Source organism: Halichoerus grypus, chromosome 2 (genome assembly GCF_964656455.1).
Source record: "Halichoerus grypus chromosome 2, mHalGry1.hap1.1, whole genome shotgun sequence".
NCBI classification, from domain to species: Eukaryota; Metazoa; Chordata; class Mammalia; order Carnivora; family Phocidae; genus Halichoerus; species Halichoerus grypus.
Window position 1 is genome coordinate 168058774 of NC_135713.1, and position 16731 is coordinate 168075504.

The following is a 16731-nucleotide window of genomic DNA, read 5'->3' on the forward strand; positions in this document are numbered from 1 at the left end:
TATGTGCCAACAAGCATTTGTCTTTCTTTGAAAGAGCAAAGAGAAGAGCCCCCTGTTGAGAAAGGTGCTGTTAGTTGGTGGAGACCAGTGGAGTATCAGGCTATCTTTCCTGGAGTGGGGAGGGTGGGACCCGGGTGTAAGGAAAGGTTGAAGGTAGGAGAAAGGGGAAGGGCCCGGGAGGCCACCTCTAGGGGATGAGATGGAGAGGATTGGCAGGGGTGGGAATGTGGCTGAGAGGCAGACGGGGTGTAGGCCTGGTCTGGGAGCTTGGGAAGGCCCAGGACCCTCCCTTTCTGCCAAGGGGACTGGACATGGGGCTTAGCCCGCAGGGACCACCGGCCTCTCCTCAGATGGTAGGATTTGGGCAGCCGCAGCCCCGGGCGCCGCCCTGACTGAGGAAGGCAGCCCCCGCCAGGTGCCTCCTCGACGCCAGCCTGGCCGTAGCCTGAAGCAGAGGCAGACAAACATACCTTCTCTCCAGAAAAGCCCCAGCTCCTCAGCAGGCTGGGAAAGCCTGGGGCAGGGACAGGGAGAGGGACAGGGAAGAGTGAGGTGAGGAGCAGAGGCAGTGGGCAACATGGCCCACCCTCATCCTCAGGGCCAGGGAGCACAGCTAGGTCTGCATGTGGGTCAGTTGGACGTCGCCCCCCACTTCCAGGCTGTTGATGGCGGGCAGGTTCTTCAGGCGGTGGCAGTATTCCAGCAGGTGCTGACCATCCACGGCTACCTTGAGGCCGTAGCCTTCACACGTGATCCACACCTGAACAGAGGCCACGTCGTTTGCACTCCCCTCAGGAAGTCCTCCGACCTAAATGCAGGCTCGTGTCTCCCTCCGCCTACCTGTCTTCCTCAAGCATGATTTAAGCAAGCCTCACGCCAACCTCTCCCTGACCAGCAAGCCTCCCCCTGCCTTCCCCCCGCCCACCCTGAGCCCTCCTCGTCAGGTGCCCCCCACCTGATCCTCAGTCTCCCACCGAGTCCCGAGCTTCTAGGGGCAGGAACACTGGCCTAGGCCATCCATGTCCCCAGTGGCCGGCACACAGCAGAGCTCCACGCCTGCATTCCCGCAGGGCAGCCTCCTGACTGTCCTTCCCGCACCACATGCTCTCCGTGAGGCAGGGGGACCACGTCTGCTAAGACATCATCACTTACTGTGCCCCGGGCCCTGTCCTCAGCCTGTCACAGACATTATTTCATTTCATCCTTACACCTTGATGAGATGGAGATTCTTATTAGCCCCATTTTTCAGATGAGAAAACTGAGGCACAGAGCCATTAAGTCACTTGCTTAAAGTCACACAGCTCTCTGAATCAAAGTCTACTCCTCTCCGGCTTGAAACACACCAGCACACAGCACTGAAACCCAGACTTCTTTCTGTGGCTCTCAAGCCCTCCATCAGTCAGTGCTGGGTGAGGAGTATTAAGGCATATGTGAAAATACGGACGTTCGGGCAGGGGTGGGGCCAGATATCGCCTTTTCTTTTTGAAGCTCCTCAGGTGATTTGCACGGGCAGTAAGGGTTGAGAAACCTGCTCTGTGGGGTCGGGCCTCCAGCCATACCACCCACACCTCTCTGTCCTACTCGGAAGCCCAGCCTCCCTGTCCCTAGACAGGCCCTGGCCGTGACTCTGCTTTCGCAATGATAGCTGCCCTCCCCGCTGCCCCCCAGGAATGGCCCCCTCGGGTCTTTGAGAGGCGGGCTGCTTCTGTCCGTTAGGTCTTGGCTGACGTTGTGGCCTCCTCTGACTGATGTCCCCATCTAAGGTAGCGTGGCCCCTGCCCCAGAGCTCATTCGATCCCATGATTCTGTTTTGCTTTCTGCACAGACCTGCTGTTATTTCCAGGGATCTGTCCACAATTGTTGAATGAATGAGTGAGTGAATAAATGAATGACAGCTCATGCTTGGGGCCCACCTGGCACTTATGGGCGGTGTGACCTCAGGCCGATGACCTGCACTGGTGAGTTTGTCCCCTCATGTGCAAGCAGCGGGTGCCACCACCCACCTTATGTGGGACAGCGGGAAGACAAGGAGAGCAGCAATCTGGGGGGTACTTTCTCTTCTGAGCCCAGCCCTCGACCCAGAGGCGTCAGCTCCTGTATGGTTCGAGGGGCCCCCTGATGCCCTCCACCATCCCCGCCCACCCCGTTCTGTTTGCCTCTTGAACCCCTCTGAGCTCTAGGCTGAGGCCCCTTACCAAGAAGCTCCGGCCTCGGGCAAAAGGCATTTTTCGGGACAGGCTTCGCTCCTCAGATCCCCAAGAGCTGTTGATCTGCGTGTTGCGGACCACGACGTTCTCATCAAAACGGGGGTTCAGGTGGAAGGCAATGTCACTCCCGGAGCGCAGGTTGATGTGGAACCTGGGGGTGGGCAGTTCACATGGACCTCCTCTGCCCCCTGAGCTCTGAGTCCCTACCATTCCCACCCTGCCCAGAGCCAGGGGGTGACCAGAAGGACCTTCTTGAGAGCTGTGGCTTACCTCTGGGCAGTGGGCAGGACGGTGCCCGACACGAAGATGCTCTTGGAGGGGTACAGCCCACCCGGGATGGAGGTGAAGAAAGGCATCGGCTGTCGGTGGCGGGGGGGCGGGGAGGAGGAGAGGGGCAGGTCAGCTGTGTGGGGCAGAGCTTTGTGCCAATTTCCATGAATTTGGACTGTCAACTGAGTTTGACAGCCATGCCTGTGAGTAATATATTTTCAAGAAACGGGTGCCTGGGTGGCTCAGTGGGTTGAGCATCTGCCTTTGGCTCAGGTCAATCTCAAGATCCTGGGATCGAGCCCCATGTCAGGCTCTCTGCTCAGCGGGGAGCCTGCTTCTCCCGCTCCCTCTGCCTGCCGTTTTGCCTACTTGTGCGCTGGCACTCTCTCTCTCTACCAAATAAATAAATAAAATCTTAAAAGAAAAGAAAAGAAAGAACTCCATGATATCATTATTTGGCTCAGTAAATGCCAAAGGAAAACTTTCCAGCATTTCTCAAAGTAACGGGCTTCCGCTGTCATGAAAAGAACTTGGGCCGGATACAAAAGGATAACTGGGCTGAGAGGGAACGCCCTCTAATAGGCTCATGGTGAAGGGACAATTTTAAAGGTGACAGCTTCCTTCAACAGCCTTTTGATTCCCTTGGATGTTTCCAGAACTTCGGCTTACTAAAGGACTGCCCTGATGTTGTAAGCTGCCCACCACCTCCCACTCGGCCCGACACAGACAAGGCCTCTGCCCCTCCCAGAGAAACCACTTACATAGGTTGTGGTGGGGTACACCATAGGTGGGGTGATAGGATTCTGTTGAAAGAGACCAGGAAGTTTAGTTTGGGAGTGCATACCCACGCGGACCCCTCCACATCCTAGAGGGGATGCCCCACCATGAGGCCCTTGGCTTCACCCCTTCACCTTCCTTCCCAAGTCAGCCTTGGTGGAACTTCTTGCCATGCTCCCTGACCTCATCATGGCCACCTGCCTGCCTTTCAACCCTTCCACGGGCAGCCTCCCTAACTCCAGTGCTCCCGTCTGATTCACAGTGGAAGCCTGTGACCAGCAGTGACATCCCAGGGCTTGTCCTCAGGACACAGGGCCTCATACCCAGATGCTGGGACCACTGCACTCCCCTTTCAGTAACAGAGAACCCATTTTCTTGCTGGTCCCTAAAGAGACCTGCTTCTTAAGCCACTGGGTAAATCCACCCTGACCCAGAATCTCTGTTGGCCCAAGAGGAATTTTACTCACATGTCTTTTGAGCAGAGGGCCCAACCCCAAACACCCCCATCCTCCTTGCTACACTGCTTTCTTCCTGTCTCTGGGACTACTGAGTTCAGTCCTTGGGGAAGGGGGACGTGGTGAGGCTGTGACCCAACCAGAGCTTTCAGACTTACAGGGAACAGCTGTCCAGGGGTGTTCTGAACGGTATGGATGACAGTTTGAGTCTGCAAGAAAGAAAACCCAGATTTGAACTGGTTCTCACCAGCATGAAGACCACCACCTGCCACCAGAGGGCACCACTTAACACACACTTTGTGAGATGCAGCCATCTTGAGCATGTAACAAGCCCAACCACTCCCCACCCACCAAGCCCCCCAAAACTGGCAGGTAGAGGTGTTTCTTCCCTCAAGGGGATGAGGTAGGGGCAAAGGTTTCTTCTACTTGGAGAAGAAATAGGGCTGCCTTTGTGGCCTGTGGCCCATCTTTCTTCTCAGGGGATTTTGTCTAGCACAGCCTCATTTTCCAGGAGGAAGGAGTGAGTGTGGGGGCCTCCGTCTCCTGTAGCCGCTCACAGAAGGGCAGGGGGCTTGAGCAGAGAGCGGCAGTTCAGGCTGTTTCCCAATCCATGAGGGCCAGCCAACCTTCCAGCCCCACTTCCTCCCACCACCAGGCAGATGGCCAGGGTTGGCCTCAGCCTCACCCCCCATGGGAGAGGCCCGGTGCCCAGCCCTGCCTCCTCCTTCTAACCCACAGGAAGAAGCAAAATGAAGAAGATCCCAGGAGAACTCAAGAGACTTACAATGGGAGCCGAGTTGACTGGCCAAATGCCTGTAGACTGAAGGGGATGAGAAGATCAAAACAGCAGTTAACGTTAGTGTTACGTGCAGGGGAGACACTGACAGAGGCTGTTGTAAGAAAGGCCTCCCCAGGGGCGTCTGGGTGGCTCAGTCATTAAGCGTCTGCCTTCGGCTCAGGTCATGGTCCCAGGGTCCTGGGATCGAGCCCCGCATTGGGCTCCCTGCTCGGAGGGAAGCCTGCTTCTCCCTCTCCCAGTCCCCCTGCTTGTGTTCCCTCTCGCTGTGTCTCTGTCAAATAAATAAAATCTAAAAAAAAAAAAAAAAAAGGCCTCCCCAGACTCATGCTTCCTTCCTTCCTGCTCCCAAGCCTGTGGTGCCCAGATTCTCAGCCCCACCCCCGTCCCAGGGACACACCAGGCTTGGGGGCGGGGTCACTGTCCGGGTTGGAGGAGCGGGGACTTCCTCACTGGCTCCTCCAAAGGGAGAGGCCATATAGCGCCCCTTAGCTCCCAGAAGCAAAACCATTACTTCGGTGCCATATTTCATTCGTAAGGTGAAGCATTTACTGAAGGCCTACTGTGTGCCAGGCTCTGGCTTCCGAACATTTACAAGGGACGCATCCTCAGCTCCGGTTTCACTAGCGAGGCAACGAGGCTCAGAAAGGCTAATCAGCTTGCCCAAGCCCCTCCGGGTAGCAAGGGATAAAATCCAAAATGCTACCCAGTTCTGGCTGATTTTATCTACCATACCCTGTCCTCCCCAGGCCAGAGCCAAAGTCCGGCTGCCCTGCAAAGACTCCCTGGAGCTTGCCCGGTCCTGAAGTCAGCATGGCAGGAGGCACAGGCCCTGTCAGGGCCTCGAGAGACCACAGAAAGCCTGGGTAGAGAGGCACCCCTTCCTTTAGCCCCCACTGCTCCAGTGGCCAAAGGGAGGGCCAGACCCTGCTTCCCTTCCTGTCCTAGACCCTGTCCTCACGCCACAGATTGTTCTTGCCCTGGCCGGTCTCCCATTCTGTTGGCTGTGCAAGCCACACTCCACATTCCTGGGGCCCCTAGTGCTTGCTCAGGCACCGTGCAAAGTGCTGGGGATCCGCAAACGAACAAGCCACAATCCCTGTCCACGAGGGGCTTGTGGGTATAGGGCGGGGGGTGGGGGGGTGGAGTGACAAAGACAGACATGTAAGTACAGGAAGATGCTCCCAAAGAGTGACATTTAAGCAGAGCATTGAAGGGCTGGTAAAGGTCGGCTGTAGGGGGTGGGGGTGGCGCAGGGTGCTGTCAGCACCGGGCCTGCAGGTGCAAAAAGCATGGTGGCCCCAGAAAGCCTCAAGTGAGCAGTGGAGGCTGCCTGAGCATCCTGGATAGGGGGTGTGGCCAGGAGGTGGGCTGGGGCAAGACTGGGGGGCTGGGCAGGGTCCTACATCTCCTGCTGGGGAATCGGGGCTTTATTTAGAAGGACTTGGAACCTTTGGTATGTTTAAGCAGGGAGAGGATGCGATCAGATTTGGGTAGAGGAGGGTCACCCTCGTGTGGGTCGGGTAAGCGGGGAACTAGACCAGGGTTGTTGTAGTCAGGGGTCAGATGGCTTGGCCCAAAGAAGGCTGTGGCTTCGGGAGGAAGGGGTGTGGGAGCACTGCAGGGAGACTAAGGAGGGGAAGGAAGAACCAAGGCAGACTCCCAGGTTCCCAGCTCGGGCCAGGTGGTGTGGTGGAGATAGGGAAGCTTTGGGTGAGCATGATGAGGCCTGCCTGCTGGAACCAGCCTCTTGGACCCTCTGTCCTTTAGATGCTCAACCTCCAAGACCTCCACATTGAACTCACTTTTGGCTTTCGCCCCTTGGGCTTGGGTGGTAAACAGGCAGTCTGGGAGAACTGCACCGTGGAGAAGGCAGGCTGGGTAAGGTTTACTCGGGTGTTCTGTTAAAACAAAAGGCACCAGGGCATGAAGAGAAGGGTTAATGGAGCCAAGGAAGCGTGGAAAGGCAGGGGCCTGGGCCAGAGGGAGGAAGCCAGTCAGGGAGGGGAGGGGAGGGTGTTCAGGATCACGTGGAGGGACAGAGGGGAGGATTATGCTCCAGTGAGGGACAGCAGGCCAGCGAGTTCTCTCCCCACCCACCCCCCCCACTCCCCTCCATCTCTGTCCCCTTCCCCACCTTCTCCTCTCCCCTGCCCTGCTCTCTCCCCCAGGCCCATGGGGGAGAAAGTTGGTCGGGAGGGAATATGAGAGATTAGGAGAAAAAAGAGAGGAGTATCGGTTGTGGGCCTACTGTGTGCTTTTCTCACCTCCGGGAGCACAAAGCCCGGAAGTGGTAACAGCAGCTCCAACCCAACCTCCTGGGGCCCTGTGGGAACGTGGGCCCAGCATACCCCTATCTTCCCAGTTTTCAAAAAAGCCAGAAATCCAGATTTCCATGTGATACCACCTGACCTTTTTTTTTTTTAATTGTGGTAAAATACACCTAAGATTTACTATCTCAACCAGTTTTCAGTGGACGGCTCAGTTGCATGAGGTGCATTCACAGTTGTTGCACAGCCAGCACCACCGTCCAGCTCCAGAATGCAAAACTTCTCCTGACCTTTTAGATGCTGGCAACACATTCGAAAATGTTAAAACACAGACAGGGTCAAATAGAGCCTAGCATGGGCCCGTGCAGGCCGTGTCGTGACCTCTGACATGTATTACCTCCTTGAATTCACACTATAACTCATGGGGCAGCAGTGACTATGCCCCTTTCTCAGATGGGGAAACTGAGGCCAGGGGAGGCAAAGTTGCTTGCCTAAGCTCCCACAGCTGATGACAATGCGCAGAGCTGAGCTAGATTCAGTTTGATTCCCAAGTTCTTTCTGGAGCCACATGGCTTCCTAAGCATGGTGGAAGTAGAGAGTGACAGAAAGGAGTGGCCTGGGAGTCCGGGAGACTGAGACAAGTGTTCTGGACAAAGACAGGAACACAGAAGGACAGGACAGGGGAGTTGGAGGGGTGTCGTCAGAGTCACCTGGGGAGGAGATTGGCTGCTACCATCAGGCCCACCCAATGGGGCCCAGGTGCAGCTAGACGGGGCCCTGCACTCAGCCCCTGAGACAGGTGCCAGGTGGACAATCTGACCTGGAAGCCGATGTAGGACAGCTGCACAGCCCCGGTGATGGAGAGGGTGTCCACGCGGTGGAAGGGCACGCGGTGTGAGTACTGCAGAAAATGGTTCCCGTTCACCGTCACCTGCCAAGACAAGTGCACATTCCAGGGGGGGGGCGGGGGAAGTGAGCCCCTGCTCCCCGGAATTAAGCCCTGTGTCTGGTTTTCACATCTGTCCCCTGGGGGGTAGGGGCACCAGCCTTCAGAGCTGTGCCAGTTGTAAGCATGGCCTATGATCCAAGTACATCTGATCCCAGTCTCTACTTGCTTTTTGGTTCTTAGGGTTGTTTGTTTATTGCAGTCAGTTGATCTTTCTAATCTTAGCTCCCCGGAGGTGTTCTTTAAATATGCATAAACATGTTCAGGGTGGGCAGAGGAGAGGCGACCCTGGGTTGTACATTGAGGGGCTGGGCACATCCATGCTCACGCAGAAAAGGACAGACACGGGGATACTCACCCCCATCTGTCTCCCAAGCCCAGAGACACTATTCTGCTTACTAACGCAATTTGCAACACCATGTAACACTAAGCCATTAGTAGAACCTGGATAAAGACTGCAACAATATCACCAAAAAACCAATGTTATCAGGGACCTGCGGTGGAGGAATGGTTACAGCAAAGGAATGGAATTAACTAGAACTTTAAAGACCTGCAGGGCCAAAAAGCACCATGGTGATGTATCTAGTTCTTACTTCCTGAGTAAAAGAAGCAGCAGGTGAGCCCATAGATGCAGGGGAAGGAGTGTGAGGAGACTGTAGCCACCAGAGCACCCCTACAAGGGAAAGGTCCTGCTCTCTGTCTAATGGCATTGCACATGTGATTACTTAAAGGCTCATGTGCTTTATGGAGGCGCCTGGGTGGCTCAGTCGGTTAAGCGTCTAACTCTTGATTTCAGCTCAGGTCATGATCTCAGCGTCATGAGATCAAGCCCCGCATCAGGCTCTGTGCTCCCCATGGAGTCAGCTGGAGATTCTCTCTCCCTCTGCCCCTCCTTGCACTCTCTCAATACATACATACATACATACAATCTTAAAGAAAAAAAACAAAAACGCTCATGTGATTTATAAAGGCTAGTCACCACCACACCCGATGGGGCTGGGAGGTAGGCAGCGGGAAGGGGGCTGCAGAGAGTTGCTGCTCACCTTGAAATCCCAGCTCTCCACCAGGAAGCAGAGCTCAAATGGATTCCCCATCTGGAAGGGCATATGCATCTTCCTCTCCTCTGGCCCCCAGGATCCGTTCTGCTTCGTGTTGCAGACGACATAGCCACCCTCCTCAAACCGAGGGTTGAAGTGGAAGGCAATGTCACTGTCACTGTAGCCACTGTGAAAGTTCACGGCAAACCTAGGCAGAGGGCAATCAGATGGTAGGTAATTCTGCAGCCTGGTTGACTGCCGGCCGAGCTGAAGAGGGAGCCTCGTGCCTTTGACTGTTTCCGTCTGTGAACTTGCACGGCAGGTCTGGACCCATCCTTAGCTTGTGGCTATCCTTTCTATTCACCTAATTTGCACTTCGTGTGTTCTTGTGCAATGATTGCATTTTCCCTTAGAGTGTGGTTTTCTAAAAACACATAGAAAACGGGTAAAGAAAAATGTTGACGCTAGCAATAAGAAGCACGAGGCTTGAACATGGATTCAAATTTGTATCAGAGGGAAGTCAAGAAATGTGCCTGGAAGTGAGAGCCAGTCCCCATTGGCTCAACTGGGAAAGAAGCAAATAAATTTAAAGAACACCTGGAATTGATGGAATATGCCGACAGAGCTAGGTACTAACAGAGAAGCATCGAATAAATGGTAGCTCCCCGGGTGCGAGAGCTTTCAGTATGTACATCTGTCTCTCACTGGTGATTGGTGTGTGTCCCACACACGATGTGCGGAGTGGTGGCCCTGAAGTCAGCAGGCCTGGACCCGGACCCCAGCTCTACACTGCTTGTCATTTGCAATGATCCTGAACCACACACCATAGCCTGGGAGCTGAGTGACTTCCTTCCGTTGCGGATGCTTCATGAGGGGGTGCTCAGGAAGCCCCCACCCGAGTAAATGTCCGTTCCTGTCTCTGTCCTCGGAGGAAGCCCCTCACCATTGAAACCGCCTTTGGGTACAGCTATGGTTCTAAGGTGAGGAATTAAAACAAAAAACCTTCCAAAAGGCCTGGCTCACAAAAGGGGCACAATAAACATTTGTTCTGCCTTTTCCCAGACAGAGCTCCCTCAGGTCCTAAAACCAAGTTCCAGTCTGAGGTTCTCCTCCGAGGCACCTCTGTCTACCCCAGCCTTCCCTGAACTCAACGCGAGCCTGGTTCGCCGCCTGCTTCTCGGGCTCGCTCGGCTCTCCCCAGCTGACCACAGTGCTCTCCTGTCATCCACAGCCCCCACAGGGCCAGGCCCTGCACCAAGCCCAGAGGCAGCCCTTGAAACACATTCTGTTCAATTCCTGCAGAACCAACTTGATTTCTTGCTGGAGGAGCGTGAGTTCTGGATGTCGTCCTCAACACCAGGTTGTTCCGAGAACCCTCAGCCAGCAAGACCCATAGGAAACTGCCGCGGCCCTGAGCCCAGCCAGCCCTCCCTCTGGGAAAGGAGGCTCCCAGGGATTCTGGAAGCAGCAAATCTAAGTCTGTATTCCTCTTAAAATGGAGAATATTTTTCTGAAATGTCCTCTGGGTGCATTTTCCCCTCTGTGGTCCTCCAGCTTAATTCCTAGAGTCCTTAGAAAAATCCTGCCCTGGGGAAGGATGAGTGCAGAAGCTTTGCAGGAAGGGGTGGGTGGGGGGACAGGATGGGAGTAGAAAGCCATCCTGGTGCTGGAGGAGGGGCAGGCAGAGGGAGAGGGAGAAAGGAGGGAAGTTCAGAGGGGAGATCCCAGAGTCCCCTGCCGGCAGGGTTTAGGGGGATCCTGGTGCCTCACTTCCCTCGGGGTCTCCTGGGGGCACTCGGGGCTCTCGGAGAAGTCCCACGGTCAGTGTGGCCACCTGGCAGGGAAAGCCGTGATGGAGAAGTGCTGAACTGAGGTAGGGCTGGGCCTGGGAGCGGTGTGAAAGGACCCAGGAGGTCCCAGGGCCCTGCGAGGTGATGAGAGAGAGGACCACCGGGGGCATGAGACATCTGGGATTGAGGCAGAAAGGCTTCTGAGAGAGGACCACGTGTCCAGAGGGGCTTTCGTGGGCACCGTGGACTTCAGCAGGCAGCCCCCATGGACGCAGACCCCCCACAAACTGGGCGACACCCCGCCCCGCTCCCCCGCGCCACCTGCACAGCCGCGGAAGTCAGCCAAGGCTGCACGAGCTTCCGAAGGGCCTCCAGCCTCTGAGGAGACTGCAAGCTCTTCCCTGTTCCCAGAAATTCCCCCCCCCCCCCCCGGGGAAGGAGGCGTGGCGGGTAGGAAAAGGGTGTTTGTGTTTTGAATGGACTTAGTATTTCCCAGAAAAGACCTCAAAACTGAAAGAGACCAAAATGCATTTGATGACAAGTTTGAAATAGTTCTAGATCAACGAAATGAGGGCTCTGCAGTTATGAGAAATGAAGGAAGTAAGACTTTTGCAACTCTGGGTTACAGTGTAGAAAGCTCAATCCCAGGGCGTAATTATCTGCCTCTGGGCTGACCCCCGCCACTCCTTAGACGGTGAGCACCTGCTCTCCCTAAGTCTGTGGGGCGTCTTTGTTCATGCCAGACGCTCCCGGCGGATGGCAGTGGGGTCGTGCAGACCACCCGGGATCCCCTGGGCCAGGCGCGGATGGCTCAGAGGGCATTGGGTGAGCTGACGGGTGCCATGGTTGACTAAGGGCTGAGTCTGGAGAGAAGAAACAGTTCCCGGTACCTGGTTCCATTGCAGTAGAGAACGGTCCCATTGACAGTGATCTTAAGTCCGTCCTGGAGACCCCCCTGGATTTTCCCGGAGAAGGGGATGCCCTGCAGGGAGAAAATGCTGGTCAGTCAGTGGGCCTGCCCCCTTTTGCATGTTCCCCTCAGCACTTGGTAGCAGCGGCCTGGATGTGGGCCCCGTGCCGGGGCGCCTCAGCCTCACGGATCTTCCGGGCCTGTGAGGAAGCAGACCTGAGTCCAGGTGGTTCCACACACTTGGGGGGCTCTGAGAGAATGGGGTGGGGCAGCCCTTGAGCGTCTGAGAGGAAGGGACAGCTTCTAAGAGGAGATAGTAGCATGTACACGACCACTCGGAACCCAAGGAAGCCCATCCTTGCTCAGGGGAGTGACGGGCACCGGGACCTCATTCAGCCTGACTGCGACAGGGGCATCTGGGAGAGGTGACTTCTGTTGCTCCACAGGTCAGGCCATTAAATACCTCGGTGACCTTGAGCAAATCACAACGTCTCTGCTTCTCTGAGTTCCCTCTGTTGTTTCGGTCCATGTCTGTGGTTTTGGAGAGGTGGAGTCAGCCTGACACAGCTTCCGGCCCAGTGTGGCATACTTCTCTGAAAACATACTCCCCTCATTTATCTGTCGAGGCCTAAAAATCTCTTAAGAGCCTTTCATCCTGTCGCAAGACATAATGCTTCAAAGGCGAATGAATACTCCTGGTAAGCATGCCGCCCTCCCTTCTGAAGCCTATCCACGCGGAGCTGTAAAGATCTACAATCAGAGTGTGGTGAGGGGTGTTGTAAGTGCACAGCAAGATGGCTGGGCTGGTGGCAGAAAGTGTACGGATCGTGGGGACCAGACAGTACAGGTTGATCCCAAGCAACGATTTCCCCAGAAAGGTTTTGAGATTTCTGTATGTCTTAAATGGTGGGTGTCCCCAAATTCTGAAAAACAAGATTATTTTAAGTTGAGTATAATCTGGACAGTCTGGGTGGCTCAGTCGGTTAAGCGTCTGCCTTCAGCTCAGGTCATGATCTCAGGGTCCTGGGATTGAGCCCTATGTCGGGCTCCCCACTCAGTGGGGAGTCTGCTTCTCCCTCTGCCCCTTCCCCCTGCCTGTGCTCCCTCTCTCAAATAAATAAAATCTTTAAAAAAATAATAAATTGAGTAGAATCCTGCAGACAAGGTTATTCACTGCAGCATTGTAACAGCAAAGGATTGGAAAGAGTCTAAAAGTTCACCAAGAGGAAAGTGGTGAAATAAATCATGGTATTTCCATACAATGGATTCCCTGTAGCCTCCATTAAAAAAAAAGAGGAAGAAGGGGATTCTTTGAGAACTGATATGTAATGACACCATTTAACAAAATGGGTGGGGAGGCCACATACATGCATTTACTTACTATGGATGAAATATGTGTGGACGAGTTCAAAGACACTGACAGCCCTGCTTGGCTCCAAGGAGGTACGGTGGGCTGAAGAATTAGCACCCCGTCTCCACTGCCCGACGCCCACATTCTAATGCCTGGAATTTGTGGATACTGTATGTCACCTTACAAGGCAAAAGGGACTTCACAGGCGTGATTAAGTTAAGGATCTTGAGATGGGAGGTTATGCTGGATTATCTGGGTGGGCCTCAGAGTCCTCAAAGAGGGAGGCAGGAGAGCAGAGGCAAGAAGCTGCTGGGTTTAAAGATGGAGGGCGGGACTTCCGGCCTAGGGAGGCGCGTGGCCTCTGGATGCTGGAAAAGGCAAGGAAAGATTCTCCCCTGAAGCCTTATAGATACTTTTAGATTTCTGACCTCCAGAACTGTAAGAAAACAAATTTGTGTTGTTTTAAGCCTGGCGGGCCAAGGCTGCTGTGGAATTTGGACTTTGTGTGTGTGTGTGTGTGTGAGAGAGAGAGAGAGAGAGAGAACTTTTGGATTTATGGTCCCACAGACAAGGGTTTGCCTCCCAGCTCCTTGTGCTAACAGCTCTCCTACTGGGCAAGTCCCTTGACCTGTCTGCACCCCAGGTCCGTTCTCGGAACAGCAGGACAACAGCACCGGCCTGACAGTGTTCTTGAGAGGGTTCGATGAGGTGCCACACAGAAAGCCCTGGGTCCAGGCCTTTGACAACGGCAGCTGTTTGCATCAGGATGAATTAATTCCTCTGCTGGGTCAGAACCTGCTCTCAGCTCCTGCCTGTGCCTGGAGGCTGAGGACTTTTTCCTCCTCTTCCTGTCCGGAGGAGCCAGGCCCTACAGGCGGGAGGGTAGGCAGCCCCCTTCTGGAAGCCCAGTGTCACGAAGGTGGCCCAGCTGGCCGGAGGAGGCTGCGGCAGACTTTTAGCCAAAGGGTGCTGCTGCCACAGAGGTTCTGAGGCCCTTCTGGTGGCTAACCTGCCCTGTCACCTCATTACCCAGCATTAGTGTCACTTTTACTGAGGAAACTGAGGCATAAAAGATTTGGTAGTTTACCCAAAGCCACTTAGCTGGTCAGTGATAGTGTGGGGTTTGAACCCCAGCGCCCATGCTTTTAATTGTCACACGGGCTGCTTCTCACGACAAAGCACAGAAATCCTCACTCCTGGCTCACCACGCGCTTCCCCAGACCAAACATCGAGCCTTGTTCTGACTGTGCTTCCAGATTCCGTCCCGGACCTCCGATAAGGCTGAGGGGGTGGTGCGTGGGCAAGGAATGGAGGCCAGACTCCCAAGGCAGCCCGGCTGCGTGACCTTCCCACCACACTTTGGAGGAAGCACCACGGCTGGATATCAGTGGGCTGCCTGCGAGAGGGCACCCACGTGGGTGGGCAGGTGTTCCCGGTGCCTGGGGGGCTGCACCCATCATCCTCTCTCTTGTCTGGACTCCAAGGCCCTGTTTTAATTCACTGTTGCCCATAGGAGAATTTTCCTTCTGATTTGAACATTTTGAATGCAAGGATTGGAAAGTAAAAACTAGCCAGAATAATGAAATGTCAGAGCCTGGAAGGATCTCTGGGATTGTCCATCTGATGGTGAATGAGCCTAAGGTGACATGTTTTGACCCTGAGAGCCCCATGGAGGGCCAACCAACAGGGCCTTGTTCAGCTTCCTCCAGTGACCCTCCCCCCGACCTTGCTGGCAGTGAGGAGGAAACAGGCCAAGCCAGGGCCCCTGCTGAGTGTGGAGTTAGCAGCTTCCCTGCTTCAGCGGCTGCTGCCCACCCTGTGTCCCCCCGCCCACTGAAGGGCTCTGTCAGCCCTTTGGCCCAGGCTCCTTGGGAAGCTCTTTGCCAAGGCCCAGAGGGGCTCCTACTACAGGGCAGGACACAAGCCTCCCGGGCCTGGGGTTGCTGCTTGCCTACCTTCTGTCATCAGAGGTGCTCTTCCTGTAAGCACCTCCCTCTCCTGGGGGTAAGGCAAGGCATCTCCCTTATCTGCCACTTACCATCCGGGCACATCCGGCAAGTGACCTCAATTTCTCTGAGTCTCAGTTTTCCATGTATGATGCGGGAATAATAAGGCTCACGGGGTTTAGACAAGGCCATCTGCAGACAGAACCTATGCATCTGTGGCCAAAGGTACAAAAGGCAGCCCTTTGAGCCCCATGCTGCAGGGACAACCCACTTCATTCTCACTCCTGAGATGGCCCCTCTGCAGACACCCTTGGCCTGCCTCTGTCTTGTCTACTCACACCCCTCAGGGAGCAGACACCTCCTCAGGAGGCCTTCCCTGCCGCCTCCGGACTCTGAATAATACAAAACACTTCCAAAGGACCCGCAGCGTGCCGGGCACTGTTCAAACACTCCAGACATGCTGCCTCGCGCATCCTTACCTAGTCCTGGGAGGTAAGCTCAAGGATGAGCCCCATTTTACAGATGTGGAAATTGAGGCCCAGAGAGGTAAAAGTAACTTGCCTGAGGCCGCCCAGCTAGTAAATGGCTGGAGCCAGGGAGGCCATCTCCAAAGTAAGTACCCTTAAGTGCCGTGCTGGGCTGGGAAGGGTCGCCCAGGCATGCCATGCTGGCCTCCCCCAGAAACCCTGTCTACGTCCCCGTTCATACAAACAAGCCATCACGCTTCTATTTATTACTTATGCCCGTCTCCCCTCTTCCCTGCCGCCCTCCCCCTCCCCCCCGCCACTTCCCACACCTAGGACAGGCTCCCAGGGGAGCTCAGTGAACACTAGTCAAAGGCACAAATGCTGGTGACGATCAGCTCGCCAGCCCTGAGAAGCAGGGGACAGAGTTGTGTCAGGATTCCCCCACTTGGCTTTCTGCCCTTCCTCCTGTGTCCTCTTTGGGACAACTGCCCTCTTCCCTTGCTGCCACCCAAGGGTCATCTCCCAGAGACCCAGGGCTGCTTCTTCCTGGCTGAGGCCGCCAGCGCAGCCCGGGGCCAGCGCACCCCTGCCCACCGCCCTGGAACTTACTGGGTTCAGGTAGGGAGGCTGGGAGCTGCTGAAGGCCATCTCTCCACCACCTCTGTGGCCACCGCAGCTCGTCACCCCAGCCAGGCAGTTGTTTGCACTGGGAGGAGCTAACCAGGAAATTGAAACTAAAGCAAACTGGTAATTACTTGATGGGGATGGGGATGGGGAGGAGCCAGGAGCAAGAGGAAGTAGGTCTAAAGAAAGAGAAAGTAGGGTGTTGAGGGAGGGCTGGGGGTATGACCCAGGGAGAGGGAAGTAGACACTCCCCAGCCCAGTGACCTTTTCCCCTCCTGTCTCCTTCTGGGCTCCAGCCCTGAGATGGAATTGTGTTTGGTTCATATAGATTCAAAGAGCCTGACCCCATTCACTCAACGTGTTTCTAGATGACACCCTCCATAAGTGTGTGGCTATGTCCCCCGAGTGTGCTTGCTCTCAGGGCCCAGAAAACAGCGGGGCTGTGTGATGGGCATCACCTGTGTGCAGGGCCATGGCGGAAGGCTGGCTTGTCCGTTTACACACAGAGAAACTGAGGCTCTGCGTCTAAAGGACATGCCCAGGGTCACCCAGGTCACCAGTGGCAACCTAAGCTGCAGGACACTTAGGTTCTCAGAAAAAGCATTTCTCCCTTTCAAAATTCTATGTATCATATGAAGACCCAATTGTGTGGAAAGAAGTGTTTTCCAACCAGAAAACATGGGAATTGTTCTCCTAGAGGATAGTGGTGCCCCGGGAGCTTTGGGTCCCCTCTCCATGGATGTATCTCTTTCTTCTCGTCTCGCCTCTTCCTTTTTACCCCAGGCTTTAGAATGAGGAGAGAAGCCTCAGACATGATAAAACAAGTCAAGTGACATGGGGTTGGGGGGACATATGAAAAAACCTGCGTCTAAGTGGCTTCAGCAC

General features: G+C 55.0%; 1 protein-coding gene across 2 annotated transcripts; it reads right to left on the reverse strand.

Annotated features, from left to right (window-relative positions):
* LGALS9 (galectin 9) lies at window positions 1–15964 on the reverse strand. 2 transcript variants are annotated; one of them, XM_036122561.2, is made up of 11 exons: window positions 15832–15964; window positions 11439–11530; window positions 8765–8966; window positions 7596–7706; window positions 6311–6406; window positions 4494–4529; window positions 3868–3918; window positions 3239–3280; window positions 2478–2566; window positions 2196–2358; window positions 1–760 (listed from the first exon to the last, which is right to left on the reverse strand). In XM_036122561.2, the coding sequence occupies exons 1-11, from the start codon at window positions 15868–15870 to the stop codon at window positions 614–616; spliced, it is 1068 nt and encodes a 355-aa protein (XP_035978454.2). In that variant the 5' UTR covers window positions 15871–15964; the 3' UTR covers window positions 1–613. The 2 variants fall into 2 exon arrangements, with proteins under 2 accessions (XP_035978454.2, XP_035978455.2); XM_036122562.2 differs by lacking the exon at window positions 6311–6406.
* Between the last annotated feature and the right edge of the window lie 767 nt (window positions 15965–16731).